The following is a 19657-nucleotide window of genomic DNA, read 5'->3' as shown; positions in this document are numbered from 1 at the left end:
GGCCTTAGATGTATTACTTAATCTTTCAGAGACTCCACTACTAATCTGAAAAGTGCAAATAGTAATATCCACTTCAGGGAGTTGTTAAGGGGATTAAGTGAAATAATGCCTAAAAAGAACTTCGCACAAAGTAGGCGCTTAGTAAAAGTAAGCTCTAGGTGCATAGCACACTATGCAAGTTCCTTGATTCTCATAGCTTCATCTCTGAGTCAATCACTTTCAAATATTAGGTCCAGACATGTCTTCTCAACTTTGGATCCATATATCCCATCACCTGCTTAGCATCGGTACTTGGATGTCCACAGGCATTTCATACTTTGTATATATCAAACTGAACTAATGATATGTGTCACCCTTCCTCCTTCCCTGCTAGTATCTGCTTTCCTGCAGTCTTCTCATTATATGGTGGTGAAGTGTGTGTGTGTGTGTGTGTGTGTGTGTGTGTGTGTGTGTATAAAATCAGCACTGCAACCAACCCACAACTGATCCATTCTTAAGTGACTCATTGCTAAGGGATATGCCTTCTAAGTTCCACATGATACTACCCTAGTCCTAGTGACCGTCATTTCTCTACTGAAGTAATGCAGTCACACCCGCTGTGATCTATACTCACCAACCAAATTAGCCATACTCTAACCAGAAGGACCTTCCTGCCCCTTGAGTCTTACGATTGGCTTAAAGTTTCATTCCACTTTGATGGAAATCCAAATCCTCCTTGGGATTTTTGTTAACTTGGTGTAAACATTCATTCTTTTTTTTTTTTTTTTTTTTTTTTTTTTTGAGACGGAGTTTCGCTCTTGTTACCCAGGCTGGAGTGCAATGGCGCGATCTCGGCTCACCGCAACCTCCGCCTCCTGGGTTCAGGCAATTCTCCTGCCTCAGCCTCCTGAGTAGCTGGGATTATAGGCACGCGCCACCATGCCCAGCTAATTTTTTTGTATTTTTAGTAGAGACGGGGTTTCACCATGTTGACCAGGATGGTCTCGATCTCTCGACCTTGTGATCCACCCGCCTCGGCCTCCCAAAGTGCTGGGATTACAGGCTTGAGCCACCTCGCCCGGCTAAACATTCATTCTTAATAAATTCTTCTTCCTTCATGAGCCAACTTCCACAAACTGCTTCTGTGACCTAACACCTCCAGGTGAAACTCAGCTCCTTCTACAAGTTCCATGGATGATCCACTCATAGAAAGCATTTGTAAGCAAGCAGACTTTAGTGAACATTGGGATGCAGGGAGATGGAGAACTGTTTGCTATTCAGAATGTGAATTCCAGTGGTGCATTAGGCATTTCCAGTCTTGAATGCCCTCTGCCTTCCTCACGGTCTGGATATTTACATTGGCTGATTGTCCCTTCTTCATCCCAGCATCATGCCATCTTGGGGCTCTTATACCCTTTCTTTATTCCAGATTTCTTTATTCTTTATTCAATTGTTTTGTGATTTGAATCCCTGTTTGGATATCTAGTTTTTGTTTGTTTGCCTAGGTTCCTCAACTCACAACATCAGTATTTCCTTCTATCCCAAGTGGTTACTTACCAAGTATTTTTCCAATAAAAGTTTCCACCCTCAGTAGGAATTCCAGAGCCAGAAAGTAACACCATAAACTTTTTGCTTCTATTACAGAATGTAAATCAGAGCATCCCACTCCCCTGCCAAATAATCCATAAGTGGCTTCCTATTGCCTTCAGCCTAAAGCCTCTAACTTTTTTAGAAGGGTCTACAAAGTTTCCCATGATGCCTCCTCTACCGGCCATTGTAATGTTATTTTGGTTTCTCATCCACATTGTACTTTCTCCAGCACCCAGGTCTTCACATGCACTGTCCTTAGGTTCTGTTCTTTCTGCAACTCATCATCAGGTCAGCTCTTACCAGCCCACAGGTCTCTGCCTAACTAGCACTTTCTCTGGAGCCACCTGCTAGGAGCTCCTTGATCATCAGGTATTTCTTAACAATGTTTTTTCCACTTGCAATTATCTAATTATTTAAAAGAATATATTTCCTTTCTCTACACAGACTCAAAACACTATTCACCAGGACAGAAACCAGATTTCTTGTCTAAACTCTCATATTCTCAGCACGAAGCATACAGCAGGCACTTAATTGTTAAAAACTATCTGAAGGTACACGTGGAGTCAACCATCTGTGTAAAAGTATTATGCTTAATCTCCCTTAACTTCTGGCTTTAATTTATTCTGCATATATAGAGATCAGTCTTTCAGAAGACCCAGAAAACCTTAGTGAAGGTAGAGGGCTCATTAAACTATTTGCTTTAAAGCTCTGACAATTTTGTTGTTGCTGATATTAACAACCCAACAAGAAGAGGAGTTAAAGGGCAGTGCTTACCAAAGGTCACAAGTCTACCGCCTACATAGGCTGTGAGCCTCGTAAGTAGGCTGCACTCTTGTTAGCTATCATCAGGATTTAATTAACTGATGTCACAGTTGGATTGACATTTCATGCCTGTGGGGAAATTTGACTGAACTCATCCATTCCAGAATAAATGATTAGCACCACCATCTTTCACGTTATCTTTCAGTAAGTGGGACAGCTACATTTTCACAACTTGCCGGGGTAAAACCATTTTCAAATTCTAAATACTGGTGAGCATGAAAAAGAGGGATGGGAAATAACAAAGTTAGGCAAAATAATATTTGTGGATACTTCATTTTATCAAGGTAAAACTTGTTTCAGAGGCAGAATGAACCTGTCAGGAGCCCCTGTTTTCCATAACAAATTATGCCAGAAGAATGTTGCATCGTTTTAGAATTTGCCTGTTGATTGAACTGTTGAGAACAAATATATTTTATGGCTTCCTGGGTTGTGGGCCGACCCCCTACCCAGTCAGTCACCAGCCAAGCACAGCTTCCAGATCTTTAAGCTTCTCAGCAGAGTAGACCCTCAAATTGTTCCCATGGTAACCTTCAGTCAAGCAGGTGAGCTCTGGCTGTCATTTGTAGGCACAATGAAAAAGAAAAAGAAATACTGGCTGCTCTTGTTCATGATGCCGCAAAGAGAACTTACACTGATTACTGAATAAATAGACTGAAAGTCACAACAGTTGTTGAACCAAATAAGAATCATGGCATTAGTGTCCTGACCAAAAAAAAAAATATAGCTTCTAAAATTTATGTCTCAAAGAAAATCAATGAGAAAACAGATCACAAATTTTATAGAAACAGGTTTTTTTTTTTTTTTTTTGGAGGATCTACTATTAAATATTGGGTCCTGGGATGGAAAATTTACATATACGATTTCATCTATCCCAAGCCCCCAGAAAGCTGTCATAATAACCTTTTAGTATTCCATGGTTTACCTTAAACAACTGAGGTTCAAAGAATAAAAATAAGAGACTGTCACTTAAGTGGGATTTGAACCCAGGTCTCTGTGTCTCCAAATTCCTGGGGTATTTTTTCATGACGCTACACTTTTTGAGCATTTATCAAGCATATTCTAGAAGAATGAGTCAGTCACAGTTTGTGCTGAGGGAGTTTGCCACCAATTAAGTACAGATGTGAAAGGTGGCATTTGGGAAATAATTTTGGCTCCAGGATCTTATAGTCTGGGGACTGTGGTATAATAGAGTCACAAAATCTGTAGTTATAAGAATTGCCTTGAGTGCATGCTCCTCCATAATATAATAGGGTAGGCTTGAGAAATCCATTTAATTCTTTGAACATCAGTTTCTTCTTCTGTGAATTGAGATAATAACTTGATGGAATGTTCTGAGGATCAAAGGAGAAAATGTATTTGAAAGTACTTTCTAAAATAAAATTTGGTATGTGATGATTGTTCTTACCCTACATATCAAATAAAATCTTCGCACCTCTTTGGCACAACAGTTTCTTTTCACTTAAGACTGGCCAGTTGAATTCATTCCTCAAGTGTGTTTTGTTTAATCTCCAAAATTAGGAGTTGTGCAGAGCTTCCACCCTGAGTTCATTTTAGAAGTCAGGAAATAATTGCCACATTATTATATATATATTGAACTGTCGTTTTACACATGCACACATATATGGCAACTTGATAAGATAATATCATTTGTATTTATTTTAAATTAATGCTTAATTGGTGACAGATTTTAACTATCACCTACACTCTGGTTGGGCCAAGAAAATAGAATATGATCTAGAAACTGAAAAAAAAAAAAAAAAAAAAAAAGATAAGCAATGGTTAAGGAAATGGCAGTGTAAGGAATTCAAGGGCTGTAATCTGGCAGCCTATAGGCTGGGCTGTATTTTCTTCTTTGGCCAGCATATATTTTCTTTGGCTGCATGGCTTTATTTTGTTGTAACTGTTGTCGTGGACCGTCCGGGACAGGTAGGCACGTCTGCCGGGGGTCTCTCGACCTGCAAGAGGGTCCCAATACCTGGAAGAGGGAGTGCGCCTGGAAAAATAATAAAGACAGAGAGAGAGAAAGTGAGGCGTCCGGAGGGCTGATAGGCTGTGCCTAAACAGCAAATTTTATTTTTCAAAGGCCAGGAATAAATACACTTTCTTGGCTCTGGTTTACATCATAGCAAGAGGAAATGCAAATGTATGCCTCACATGGCCTATACAATAGAGAAGTCAGATATGCAATCAGTGGTTGTAAAAAGTAACAGAATTTCCTGTAATCACAAAGCTTGTTTACATCCAAACATTATTCCTCCTGGCTGCAGGTATCTCTGGTTTGACCTTGTTTTAGAACTGAGATGTGAAAGGGTTTTCTGATTTTGCTCATCAGAATATCTTTTAATCAGATTCTCCTTTGTCTACTCCTGACTCAGCTTAACTCAACTTCCCCATTCAGGAGTCTCTGAGTCAGAAATCAAAGCCATCCCTTATGGTGGCATTTGCTTTGCAAATATCAACAGTTAAACCATTATCTAGGGTACAAGGCAGTCGGGTAAGGAAAAAGGTTTAAGGTTTATTCTTAAAGAGTCATAAAAAGGTTAAAAGCAGGAACCGGTTGCTGGTAGAGGGTCAATGGGTCTAGCAGCAACGCATAGTTTTAGGCCCAAACGATATTGTGGTTGATATTAGAAACTGATCATTCATCTTTCAGATCCTCTTTCCGGATAGCTTGACTGCCTCCAGTAGGAAACTGTGTTTGGGATCAAACTCACCGTATAGTGAGACTCACGCCTTTTGGGGGTCTCACACGGGAATGTTCCCCACAAACTGTGCTTTTTAATGATGCTCTTAAATAATGTATGCATCCTCCAGTTTGCTAACATTTCATCATTTTTATCCTCTTACACCTGGCTGCCTCTCACATATACATTACCTGTCTGATAGTAATCGGGAGTTGGGAGTCTTTTTACCAAATAACAGGCAAAAGAGATGAGTCTTCTTTATTCTGAAACCATAAAGAATGTATCTCTTGGGAGGCTGAGGTGGGAACATTGCTTGACTCGGGAGTTTGAGACCAGCCTAAGCAACATGGCAAAACCCTGTCTCTACAAAAAATATCAAAAAAAAAAAAAAAAAAAGCAGGTTTGGTGGTGCATGCCTATGATCTCAGCTACTTGGGAGGCTGAGGTGGGAGGATAGCTTGAGCCTGAGGAATGGAGGTTGCAGTGAGCCGAGATCCGGCCATGGCACTCCAGCCTGCATCTGATCATTTAACACAGGAAAGGCTAATCATGAACTGGGCTCAGGCACCAGATCTCACAGGAGTAGAGAACTGATATACTGTACCTGAAAGGATACATTTAGGATATGTATTAAAAAGTCTAGTATTACATAGCCGGTTATAAATATTCTAATTTAACAAGCATTTAAAAACCTTCTATATGAACTTCAAGAAAGTTTCAGCACACAATAAGTACGATGTCAGTGGATGCTCTGTTATGTCATCATCATCATCCTTATTTTATCATCAGTGCTATTTTTATCGGTCAGACACAATTCTAGGAAGGGCAAAGGCTCTTAACTCCTGTCTTCCTCTTTACTCCCAAATAGAGGGTATGCCCAGTGTTCTGCTCTGTTTCTGATACATGCTTGTTGCCTAAAACATATCTGAGGAATGGCTGCAAAAATAATGGAAGATTAGACAGAGGCCATCCCTGGCCTTTGAGATCAACAGCCATATTCCACTCTATTTCTGAGAGCTGTGAATAATTCTAGCCAAGTGTCAGAAGGAGCCTGGGAAGTGTAGCTCTGGGAATTTGATCTTCCTGAAGGAACTGAGAAGAAAGAATACCCAAGTGGAAGAGGTTTCCTAAGAGCCTGACGGTATGTTTAGTGGATGCATTATGTATTGTCTGCAGAGAGTCATGGCCATAAGTGCTCTGTAAGCACCAGACGTCATTAATATTACTATTTAAAAGAACCGAGCAGCCTATTCCTTCCTAGGTGGTAACCTGAGCACAGCAGAATTTGAGTAAGTCTGATCATTGATTGGGATGCCAGCTGGAGCACTGACCATACTCTGATGTACGTAATGCAAGCTGATTTGATGCAGCCAGCACTGGCTCTGACTCAGCATCTCACCTGCCTGAGCTATTGCAACACCCTTCCTACTGTCTGTTGGCCTTACATCAACCAGTCAGCCACTTATTCTACATATTCCTAGTTATATAAGTCTTCCTAAGCTGTAATCAAGTCATATCACTTTTCTGCATTGCAACAGTTCATGAGTTACTTCGGCCTAAAAAATATCCAAACTCCTTAGCAAGGCGCATCTTGGTCTTGGGCCACCAACACTCTACTCTGAGCATCTGCCATTGCTCTAAACACTTTAGAGGTCTGTGGACCTCTTCCCTCTTAACAAGACACTTTCCTGACCTGGGTTCCCTGGGCACTTATGAACATCTTTCAAACTTCACTTGCTCCCTGAAACCTTCCCTCACATCCACCTGTGAAAACAGAATTGAGGGCTTTCTTGTCTGTGTGTCCATGGTGCCAATCAGTTCTCTTGCATTGGCCAGAATAGCTGGATGCAAATCTTGGAAGTCTAGATCAAACAAATTAAGGAATATATTGGGATTTATTCACTCACATCACCAAACTGCACAGTGGCTGGGCCTTTGGATGACTGTGACCAGGGCCTCAGATCAAATCAGGGAGTCTACAACAAATAACTATCTTCAATGGGGCAGGAATTACACACACTTCAGCTCTGCATTCATGCATACTTAAAGCCAGAAAGGAACAAGAGCTCCTTCCCATTAATTCTTTTTATAAAATTTCAGAGGAAGCACTCTGGATGGCCTGGCTTGGTCCACATGTGTGTCACAGGAAGGGCACCAGGTGCCATGATTCCCCTGGAGTGCTTCATGGTGCCTGCTCAGACCCAATGGCAGGATAGTATGATCAGCAACCCTTGTCGGAACCTCACTTCCTTTAGACTGGGAAAGAAGCAGTGCCCCATAAGAAGGTGCAAGCTCAGATAGAATTTCAGACAGGCAGAGAAGTAGGTATCATCTGGACTATTATTTAAATTCAATAACTAATAACACTTCTGTGTATTTGAGTTTGCCTCTCACTACAGAGTGAGCTTCTAAAGTTCAAGTACCCTTCTTACTCATGTGGCTCTGCTCACACCTAGCATGATGCCTGGCACCAGGTTGCCACTTAGGTCAGACTTGTGTGTTCCTGAATTAACAAATGGATAGCTCTCTGGGGCTCTGTGAACAAAACATCCAATGAATGTAATTACAGAATTCCATAGTGTTTGGAAGTTGGTTAAGCAAAGATTTATAATAAAAGACATTGAGTGACTTTAAACTAAAACACAATAACTTTTGAAATACGATCAGTATTTATTGAGTTCATAGGGTGAGCATTTTTATGAAAGACATTTAATCCTCACAAAAATTCCATGAGTTTTGGGAATTAGCCCTATTTTATATATTAAGAAGATGAAGTCAGGAGATCCTTGGACTTCCCCTCATTCTCACGAGTTAAAGACCCCCGACGCAGAATAGAAACCCAGGCCTTCTAATCTCAAGTCTGTTGCTTTGCTTTTAAGCAAATTATTTAACCTGTCTTGGTAAAATTGAGATAAGATAAGAACACTTGTTTATGAGGATTGCTGTGAGGAGTAAATGAAATAACATACGTAAACAAATTAGCACATAGCCTGGTCCAGATGAGGAGATTAACAGAAAATCGTGCTATATTCGTTGGTGATGGTGGGAGATTTCTTTCAATTCTGACTGGTACATATGTCTAGCCAGTTCTTGTCCTTGTCCCACACCCCAGGGACTCATCCTGTGTTATTCTCTTCTTTAGTGTTCCCCACTCTGTCTCCAGTAGCTTCTCTCCCACAAGACTGCTTCTAGAACAGGTCGCAGCTCCTGGGCTCCCTCTTCTTGTTAAAGCCAAGTACCCATGCCCCTTTTGCTGCCTCAGTTAGCTGGCCCCACTTGTTATGGAACGATAAGTACCAAGAGCCATAAAGATATATGGCTCCTAGACCTTGTCCTGACATCAATTAGCTCTGTGACATTTGCACCACTGTTCTCTCAAGCATAAAATGAAAATGCTGGACCAGAGAAATCACTTTATTAAACGTGTTATGTAAAGGAAATTTCAGCAAAAATATTTGTCCCGCAGAGTCAACCAGTGCTATTACTTAGTCATAAAAAACTTTTACGTATTTTTCACGGGAACCAAGTAAATCACCATTGGACTTGCCTACATTTATCAGATCAATTTCTATCACTTTTAACTGTCCCTTCCTGCTCTACTTCTCAGCAGGTGTTGCATGCCTGCAGTGTACACTCAGAATTTTTTCTTGAACATAGATTCCAGGAAAAGCTAAGGTAAAGAAGACAGAGTAGAAAGTAAGAGCACAGATGATACTTCTTTTAGGCGCACTGCCTAGATCTCACTTGGCCTGCTGCCTTCCTCTCATTAGTTGCACCAACTGAATCTGATTAGCCCACTCTGATTTATTTTTGGCAACCTGGAAGTGCATGGGCCAATGCTTATTTTCATGGCTGATACAATCATCCCCAAAGCTGTCGTTAGCATTTGGAAGATTAGTCCCTTTCTCTGGATGATTTTACTGCCTATGAAGCATCATGACACACATTAGATATATATTTCTTAAACAGTTTACAAAATTGAGTCTATTTACTCCTCTCCTTATTATCACAACCACCTTCAGTTATTGGCTGCTGAAACGTAGAGAAAAAATTCTTAATAGTTACATAGTTGAGGCTTATAGACTTACTGTTTTCTGAGTTAGTGAACCGCCTGCTATAATCAATGAGAACCAAAAGCCAGATTTCAGTGCTACTGGATACTCAGTGCCTGATTTGTCTGCATTTTGCTTAATAAGCTTTCCCATTATGCACCAAACAGTACTATCTATGTGAAAAGCAAATACTAAGGAAAAACAGATAGATATTTTCTCCTAAAAAATGCAACTTACAATTATGAAGCACAATATGTAGATGTTTTCTATTTATATTTGTGAACAGTAAGATTTATTAGTAAGGATCATTATTTTTAGGTATTTGGGGTACAAAAATTCTGAGATTCAAAATAAATCCTAAAGTACATTTAGTGTGAAAAATTTATCCTTTGGGTATATACCCAGTAATGAGATTGCTGGGTCAAATGGAATTTCTATTTCTAGATCCTTGAGGAATTGCTGCAAGGGTTATAAATCATTCTATTATAAAGACACATGCACACGCATGTGCATTGCAGTGCTGTTTATGATAGCAAAGACCTGGAATCAACCCACATGCCCATCAATGATAGACTAGACAAAGAAAATGTGGCACATATACACTATGGAATACTATGCAGCCATAAAAAATGATGAGTTCATGTCCTTTATAGACACATGGATGAATCTAGAAACCGTCATTCTCAGCAAACTGACACAGGAACAGAAAACCAAACACGACATGTTTTCATTCATAGGCAGGCGATGAACAATGAAAACACTTGGGCACAGGGAACTTAATGTTTCTTGGTGTTAATAATAAACTTAATGTTTATTGGTGTTAATCCCAATTTACATTATACAGGTAATAATCAAAGATCAGTTTTTCCTTTGAAGGATTAGGAACCTTTGTTCATGCATGTGGGTATGGGGAAGGGAAAAGAAGCAGTAAGACAATTTTGTTCACCCTATTAGCAGAAAAGAACCAGCAGGCACAGACCACAACCACAGGCAAAAGGAGGTTAGAGTAGCCTATTATTAAATTTAATTTTTGAAAATACATACCCTTCTCTCACCATCACCCACTCCAGAGAGCAAGAGAAGAACCCCAACCCCTCTATCCTAGGGATTCCATATGTAAAGCCTGAGATGGTGAAGATGAAGAATAAAAAACTTACTTATGAAAGGGAAGAAGGCATCTGTTCCTACTTTAAGCTTCAGACACTCCCATCCCCAGTCCCTTTTGCTTCTTTAGAAAGAGCCCTGGGAATCAATATAAGTATAGAACAAGCCCTTCCTCTAGAGGAGCACTCAAACCCCAATGTGAAATTGGAAGTTCTGGGCTTAACTGAAGAAGAAGGAAGCTTAGTTTGGCTGGATATGAAATTCTGGGTTGACAATTCTTTTCTTTAAGCATGTTGAATATTGGCCCCCATTGTCTTCTAGCTTGTAGGGTTTCTGCAGAGAGATCTGCTGTTAGTCTGATGGGCTTTCCTTTGTGGATAACCTGACCTTTCTCTCTGCCTGCCCTTAACATTTTTTCCTTCATTTCAACCTTGGTGAATCTGACAATTATGAGTCCTGGGGTTGCTTTTCTCAAGGAGTATCTTTGTGGGGTTCTCTGTCTGTTCTGAATTTGAATGTTGGCCTGCCTTTATATGTTAAGGAACTTCCCCTGGATAATATCCTGAAGAGTGTTTTCCAACTTAATTCCATTCTCCCCATCACTTTCAGGTACAACAATCAAATGTAGATTTGTCTTTTCACATAGTCCATATTTCTAGGAGCCTTTTTTCAGTTTTTTTTTTTTTTTCACTCTTTTTTTCTCTAGTATTTTCTTCTCATTTTATTTCTTTGAGTTGATCTTTAATCTATGATATCCTTTTTTTCAGCTTGATCACTTTGGCTATTGATACTGTGTATGTTTCATGAAGTTCTCGTGGTGTTTTTCAGCTCCATCAGGTCATTTATGTTCTTCTCTAAACTGATTATTCTAGTTAGCAATTTGTCTAACCTTTTTTCAAGGTATTTAGCTTCCTTGAGTTGGGTTAGAACATGCTTCTTTAGTTGGAGAAGTTTGTTATTACCCACCTTCTGAAGCCTACTTCTATGAATTTATCAAACTCATTTTCTGTCAAGTTTATTTCCCCTGCTGGTGAGGAGTTTTGATCTTTTGGGGGAGAAGAGGTGTTCTAGTTTTTGGAATATTCAGCCTTTTTGCAGTGGTTTCTCCCCGTCTTTGTGGATTTATCTACCTTTGATCTTTGATGTTGTTGACCTTTGGATGGGGTCTCTGAGTAGACATCCTTCTTGTTGATGTAGATATTATTCATTTGTTTCTTATTTTTCTTTCTAACCATCAGGCCCCTCTGCCTCAGGTCTACTGGAGTCTGCAAGAGGTCCATTCCAGATCGTGCTTGTCTGGGTATCACCAGCAGAAGCTGCAGAACAGCAAAGATTGCTGCCTGTTCCTTCCTCTGGAAGCTTTGTCCCAGAGGGACACCTGCCAGATGTTAGCCAGAGCTCTCCTGTATGAGGTGTCTTTCAGCCCCTACTGGGAGGTGTCTCCCAATCAGGATACATGAGGGTCAGGGACCCACTTGAGGAGGCATTCTGTTCCTTATCAGAGCTTGAATGCTGTCCTGAGAGATCTGCTGCTCCCTTCAGAGCTGTCAGGCAGGAACATTTGAGTCTGCTGAAGCTGTACCCCTTTCTACTCTTTCCCCTTAGATGCTCTGTGCCAAGGAGCTGGGAGTTTTATCCATAAGTCTCTGACTGGCGCTGCTGCCTTTTTTTCACAGATGCTTTGCCCAGAGAGGAGGAGTCTAGACAGAGAGTCTGGCCACAGAGGCATTGTTGAGCTGCAGGGTGTTTGGCCCAGTTAGAACTTCCCAGTGGCTTTGTTTACACTGAGAGGGTAAAATAACCTACTCAAGCCTCAGCAATGGTGGATGTCCCTCCCCTGACTAAGCTTGATTGTCCCAGGTCAACCTCAGACTGCTGTGCTGGTAGTGAGAATTTCAAGCCAAGAGATCTTAGCTTGCTGTGCTCTGTGGGGGAGAGACCCACCAAGCCAGACCACCTGACTCCCTGGCTTCAGCCCTCCCTTCCAGGGCAGTGAAGTGCTCTGGTGTTCCAGGTGCCACTGGAGTATGGGGAAAAAAAGCTCCTGCCCTAGCTCAATGTCAGCCCAGAGGGCCACCCAGTTTTCTGCTTGAAACTCAGGGCCCTGGTGTTGTAGGCACCGGAGGAAATCTCCTGGTAAGCCAGTTGCAAAGAACATGGGAAAAGTGAGTATCTGGGCCAGAATGCACCATTCTTCCTGGTACAGTCTCATGGCTTCCCTTGGCTAGGGGAGAGAAATCCTCCAACCCCTCGCACTTCCAGGGTGATGCAGTGCCCCACCCTTCTTCAGCTCACCCTCCGTGGGCCACACCCACTGTCCAACCAGTCCCAGTGAGATAAACCAGATACTTCAGTTGGAAATGCAGAAATCACTCACATTCTGCATCAATCTCGCTGGAAGCTGCAGACCAGAGCTGTTCCTATTCCTGAAAGTTTATTTTTAATCTCTAGCTTGTATTACAGAAATCTGCCTAGGATCACCCACATCAAAAGCACTTACCATATGCCAGGTACTGGTCCTAGAGCTGAAGATGTAGCTGGAAACAAAATGCAGTCCCTGACCTTAGAGGACTTACCATCTAGTGTGGTGAGAATATGAGGAAAACAATTTAGTCTATTAAATGTTAAGACAGAATTAAATTTTTTTATGCCACACGTTCACCATAAGTACTAGGACCTGTCAAATCTGGATTTCTAAAAAATAAAATAAGAAGAAAAAGCCAGTCCATTTTTTGGTCTATAAAGCCTCTTGTAGGATAGGGATTTGTATCATGTGCTTCATTTGGTTGCTGACAATATGTGAGATACCAAAATCAATAAGTTAAACTGTTAGTGGAAATGTAAATTAGTTCAGCCATTATGGAAAACAGTATGGAGGTTCCTCAAAAACCTAAAAATAAGACTACCATATGATCCAGTAATCCCACTACTGGGTATCTATCCAAAGGAAAGGAAATCAGTGTGCTGAAGATTTCTCTGCCCTCCCATATTCATTGCAGCACTCTTCAGAGGAGGCGAGATACAGAATCAACTTAAATGTCGATCAGAGGGTGAATGGATAAAGAAAAGGTGGTGTATATATACACCACCATATATATATATTATACACACACACACACACACACACGGAATGTTATTCAGCCTTAAAACAAGAAGGAAATTCTATCATTTGCAACCACATGGATGAACCTGAAGGACAATATATCAAGTTAAATAACCCAGGCACAAGAAGATAAATGCCACATTTTTACTCATATGTGAATGCTAAAAAAAACTTGCTCTCATAGAAGTAGAGCAACTACAAGTTCCGCTAGCAGAAATCATTACTAGAACCAAGGAAAGGAGAGAGAGGGGAACAGCCAAAGGCTGGCTAAGGGAGACGAAAGTACAGCTAGACAGGAGGAATACCTTCTAACGCTCTGTTACTATAGGGGGACTATCCTAACACTTTATCATGTATTTACAAATAGCTAGAAGAATGGATTTTGAATGTTCCCAACACAAAGAAATGATAAATGTTTGATGTTATTGGTATACTAATTACCCTGATTTGCTCATTACACAATGTATATATGTATCAAAATATCATACGGTATCCCATAAAGATGTAAAATTGGTATGTGTCTATTAAAAATAAGAATAATAAAACCAAAATCAATAAATTGAGTAATTTGTTAGAGGCAAATGGCCCTATACCATTAATTCAATCAGCCATTCCTTCATTGATGTAATAGAAACTTGACAGACTCGATGTTAGGAAAGTAAGTTAAGAAGAGAAGATAAATGGACATATGGAAAAATAATTAGGATGACTTTTTGTACCTGTGACCATGGACGAGTGACTTAATCTTTCTGAGCCTCAGATTCCTCAGTTACAAAGTGAGATTAAAAATAACAGTACCTATCTCATGAGATTGTTTTCAATATTAAATGAGATTTTTTTATATGGAACACCTGGCATAGTGCCTGGATTCCTGTAGATTCTTAACAAGTTTCAGCGATTTTTCTATCCTGCTATTATATAAGAGAAGTTTGAGGCTCTGTGCAGTGAATAACTTACTCAACCAGGACACTACATAACTAGAAGATAAGTTAAACACAAGCATGTGGTACAAAGTACATGAGTCTTGTTTGAGACCGGAAAGATTAATTCTGCCGATGGAGTCTGAGACAGAATCAGGAAGGAAAATTTAAACCAATTACATGGATGGCTTTTCAAGTATTTTCTATAAACATATATTTGGAGACTTGGAACAAAGTTTTTAAAAATTCCATCAACTGCTGACTTTCCCATAGACATCTGCAGCTCTACCATCTGATCTCTTCTTCACTAGCATAGCTTCCTTCATCTTTAAGACATTAATCTTTAATGACAAGGATCAACACCAGTTTCCCAATCCTGACTTTTTAATAATTTTCAGAACTAGCAGGTGAGAGGAGAGGAAAGAACTGCCTTGATTTATTCTCCTAGCATCACTCCCTCTAAAGTAAAAGGATATATTTCTTTAAACCATGTAACTTTGCCAGCATAGCTTGAAACAAAGAACTTCCCTAGAACTTGAGTGTCCAAATGATTCATTCATGATTTACTCCTCCACAAGATGTTTTTATTTTATTTTATTTTATTATTTCATTTTATTATTTTCTTTGGAGATGGCATCTCACTCTGTCATCCAGGTTGGAGTACAGTAGTGCAATCTCAGCTCACTGCAACCACCACCTCCCAGGGGCAGGTTCAAGCAAATCTCTCACCTCAGCCTCCTGAGTAGCTGGAATTTCAGGCATGTGCCACCACACTCTGCTAATTTTTTGTATTTTCAGTAGAGACAAGGTATCACTGTGTTAGCCAGGATGGTCTCAATCCCCTGACCTCATGATTTTCCCCGCCTCAGTGTCCCCAAGTGCTAGGATTACAGGAGTGAGCCACGGTGCCTGGCATGCAAGATGTTTATTTTGTTTATTACATGACACTGTCCACAAACTGCAAGCATTTTTTCAATGGAAAAAAAAAATCCTCAAAGTAAAACCCTGAGAAGATCATTAGAGTCCTAAGAGGCATAATTTCTTTCTGATTTTCCTTGTGTAACTAAAATACCTATGTAACACTATTTTAAGAAATAAGGCGGGGCCGGGCGCGGTGGCTCAAGCCTGTAATCCCAGTACTTTGGGAGGCCGAGGCAGGTGGATCACGAGGTCAAGAGATCGAGACCATCCTGGTCAACATGGTGAAACCCCGTCTCTACTAAAAATACAAAAAATTAGCTGGGCATGGTGGCGCGTGCCTGTAATCCCAGCTACTCAGGAGGCTGACGCAGGAGAATTGCCTGAACCCAGGAGGCGGAGGTTGCGGTGAGCCGAGATTGCGCCATTGCACTCCAGCCTGGGTAACAAGAGCGAAACTCCGTCTCAAAAAAAAAAGAAAGAAAGAAAGAAAGAAGGCTTATCATAAACATTAGTTTATGATATAAAATAAAATGTAAAAATTATCTTATTATAACTTTATTGCAAATTATCTGAATATAACCTCCATCTCTTTTTTTCTCTTCCATTCAACAGAATGCTACAGCTTTCCATGTAACTGTCCAAGATGATAATAACATCATTGTCTCATTAGAAGCTTCAGACGTCATCAGTCCAGCATCTGTGTATGTTGTGAAGATAACTGGTGAATCCAAAAATTATTTCTTCGAATTTGAGGAATTCAACAGCACTTTGCCTCCTCCTGTTGTGTTTAAGGCCAGTTATCATGGTCTTTATTATATAATCACTCTGGTAGTGGTAAATGGAAATGTGGTGACCAAGCCATCCAGATCAATCACTGTGTTAACAAGTAAGCATCATGTGTAAAATTGTCTCCTGTTTCTCCTTAGAGTATATTCCCGTGGGGCCCTAATTGAGACAGTCCACCCAGAATGGCAAAATCTCCTGCCTTGATGCCAAGTGACATTGATTCAAAGTTCTATGTTATATTGAGAATATAGCATCTTGTTGAAGTTTGATGTTTACTGTTTGCATTGTGTTAAACAAAAATATTTTTAAACCAAAAAAAGTGAATCTCAATGAAGTAGTATATTTTGAGAGTCAGTAACAATTTCAAATTCCTGACTGGAAGGTGCAATTTTCTGCTGTATTACTTAATAATGCCATCATAACTTGTCTATGTTTTCTAGAGCATATATTTTCATATTAAGCAATTCTGTTTGGGGGACAATAAACTGATACTCCTATTTACCCTGCTTAAATTCAAGTAGAAGTCTTTGGCTGAGACATAGAAAAAGATATCTTTATTCATCAGTTGTTATTCCCCACCTCATCTTCAAAATAGCTTTGCCTTCTACTTCTCGAGAAAAAAAAATGCCAAGAAAAAAAAATTAGTAGCAATTTAACCTTCATTAGTTCATATCATAAAGAGTTAATGCTGACATTTGGAAATTTTAGGAATAGTTTTAGCTTCATGTGATATTTTTCACTTTACTAGCTGACTTTAATATCTAATCTCAAAATAAGATGTGAATCTACTGTCTATGTTGACATATGGAAGAAAAACTGACATCTGTAGGACAGTAGAGTTTATCACCAGCACAATATCATGGCTCAGCAAAGTACTTTATGCTTATGTTCTTCAGTGTGTCTTTTTCAACGGCTGCAATTTATTAAATGCCATCTATGTGTGATTGTGTTGGTATAACTAAGGAAAAAGACAGTGATATCGTCCGTTGGCATGCAAGGAAACAGAAACTACAAGAAGCAAAAACTCAGAACCAAGCTAGAGGACATATTTTTAACATGTCTGTCAAAAATTAATTCAAGTCTCCATTGGCAGAGTCCCAGGATCAGTAGTGAGTCCTAAAAATTAGGAATGGCATAGACCCAAGACCTTCAAAGTTTATAGGCATAATGAACAAATGTGTTAGTTGAATTAAAGGGAGAATTTACCTGGTAAAATACTGTCTTAAGCTCTAGAAAAAGATGAATTGCAAGTCAGATTTAGGCAGCGGATATAGGTACATAATGCCTACAATACAAACTCCTTAAAATCAAAAGCTCTTATCTTTATAATTCCATGAACACCTAGCCCAAGCCTTATGCTTAATAGACGATCCATAAATATTAGTTCGATTTAGTTGAGCAAGTAATGGGAGAGATCTAGGAGTAAAAAACTAAGGCACAGAGAAAAATAAATTTAGGACTATAATGACAGTTGCTGATCCAATATTTATAAGCAAGTACTCAGCCATTCCTAATCAGTTGCAGCTGGAGGATTCAGCCCTTTAGCTAACTGTTTGTGAAGACATGTGATAAATCAATGTCTTGATTTATCAGGTAAATCATGTAAATCAATCCTAAAAGATTTCTAGGATATCACTTAGCATTTGCAGTGAGTTCCACTCAAAATATATTATATTTTTCTTTGTGATGTTTTTCTTTGAACTGTAGGGCTTACAAGTGTGTTGAATGTCAAAAAAAAATTGGAAATTTTGCACACGTCTTTTTTTATTGATTTCTAGAGGAAGTACTGTTGTGATCAGATCATATTTTATATGATTTCATTTACTTGAAAGTTGTTGATGTTTGTTTTATGAACCCAAATATGGTCTTTCTTTCTGTGTATTCTGTGAGTACTTCCTGGGTGAAGTTTCAATAAGTATAAATCAGGTCAAGTTGATTGTTCAAGTCTTCTATATCCTTACTGATTTTCTGTTTCCTTGTTCTAATAATGACTGGTAAAGGAATCTGAAAGTCTCCACCTGTCACTGTAAATTTGTCTATTTCTTCTTTCACTTCTTTTGGTTTATGCTTTACATGTTTTGAAGCTCTGCTGTTATTAGGTGCAAAACTTTTAGGATTGCTATGTCTTCTTGATAAACGGAACCATCTGACTATATGTAATGTCCCTCTATATTCCAAGCAATATGCCTTGTGTTCATGTCCCTTTTGTCTGATATTAAAATAGCCATTTTAGTTTTTTTTAAGTGTTTGTGTGGCATACTTAATCCATTCTTTTGCTTTCAGCCTACTTACGTCTTTACACGTGAAAGGGTTTCTTATAGACAGCATAGAGTTGAGTCTTCCTTTTTTTTTTTTCCAATCTGAAAAATCTCTGTCTTTCAACTGGAGTATTTAGGACAGTACTGTTTAATAAAAAAAGAATGTTAACCTCATATGTAATACTAGGTTTTCTGGTAGACACATTAAAATCTTTTTGAAAAGGTGAAATTAATTTTAATAACATAGTTTACTTAATCCACTACATTCAAAATATTATTTCAGACTATAATCAATATACAAATTTATACATTTTTTACTTTCAAACATAAATTTAAATAAAAATAAAGCTGCACTAGCCTAATTTTAATTGCTCAACAGCAACACATAGTTTCTTGATACCAATTTAAATAGTGCAGGTTTAGACAATATACATGTAATTATTAATATTATAATACAATTATTTCTGTGGTTGAATTTGAATTTACCATATTGCTAGGCTGTTAGGTAGAATGGGGAGTGAGTCAATCTAGTCAACAGTTGAGCTGAGTTGAAGGTATTAGACACCTTCTGCTCATCACAGATTTCTAGTTCTTCCCACAGTAGCCTACTAATAGTGGTAGAGGTATTTCTCAGTGTTCCAGTTCCACCCTCAGTAAGCAGCAAGCCCTGAACACCTGCACCACAGAAGAGCTCGCCCAGCAACAGACTGCTGTTGCTTTTCTCTCATTGCTAAGTTTTTGGTGGGGACAGAGGATGTTCTTGGTTCTCACGGTCCAGTCTCAGACTTAGGCAGACCTTGTGATGCTAGATGAAACATTCTTGACATTTTTACCCCTCAAATTACACTGACACTGAAATTCTACTTTAAATCTGTTAGTCAGAGAGTTTCCTGTCTCTTCCCCAGTGGTAGCAGAACCACTGATACTCTACTTTGTATCAGTATAGGACTCTGGGCCCAAAAGAGTTTCTGCTCCTCTCCCAGCAACAGGAGTCTTTTGCTTCTTTCCTGAGAATTAGAAAGGAAAGATTTTTCTGCCCCTCCACAATACATTATTATTCTTCCTTATATTCAAGAAAGGTCCAGGAAAGTTAAGTGTTCTTGCTGGCCTCTTTGTGGTTTCAGTTACCATCTGCATGCCTGTCGCCCAGCACCCCAATCCCCAACCCAAAAAAGGGAGCCTCTCTCCAGTCCCCTGTCCTGCCTCCAGTAGTCCTCATGAGCATGGGGTAGAGGCCCAAAGGGAAAGCTAGAGAGAAACAGTATACTCCGTTTGTGTCTGCCTCTCCCAGTTAGTCTAGAACAGTGGTGACCTAGAACTTTTGGATGATGGAAATATTCTATATCCGTATTGTCCAACATAGTAGACACTCATTTTTAATTTTAATTAGTTTGAATTCATTTAAAATTTGAATTAAATAGCTCCATATAGCTAGTAA

The 19657-nt window shown here is 39.4% G+C and overlaps 1 protein-coding gene across 2 annotated transcripts in view; it reads left to right on the top strand.

Annotated features, from left to right (window-relative positions):
• PTPRO (protein tyrosine phosphatase receptor type O) overlaps positions 1-19657 on the top strand; it is a 270735-nt gene that overhangs the window by 134704 nt on the left and 116374 nt on the right. For both annotated transcript variants that reach the window (XM_003934569.3, XM_003934568.3), the window contains exon 2: positions 15788-16061. In XM_003934569.3, coding sequence (XP_003934618.1) covers positions 15788-16061 — 274 coding nt within the window. The remainder of the gene's footprint in view (positions 1-15787; positions 16062-19657) is intronic.

Source organism: Saimiri boliviensis, chromosome 7 (genome assembly GCF_048565385.1).
Source record: "Saimiri boliviensis isolate mSaiBol1 chromosome 7, mSaiBol1.pri, whole genome shotgun sequence".
Taxonomy (NCBI): Eukaryota; Metazoa; Chordata; class Mammalia; order Primates; family Cebidae; genus Saimiri; species Saimiri boliviensis.
This window is presented reverse-complemented; position numbering and strand designations above follow the sequence as displayed.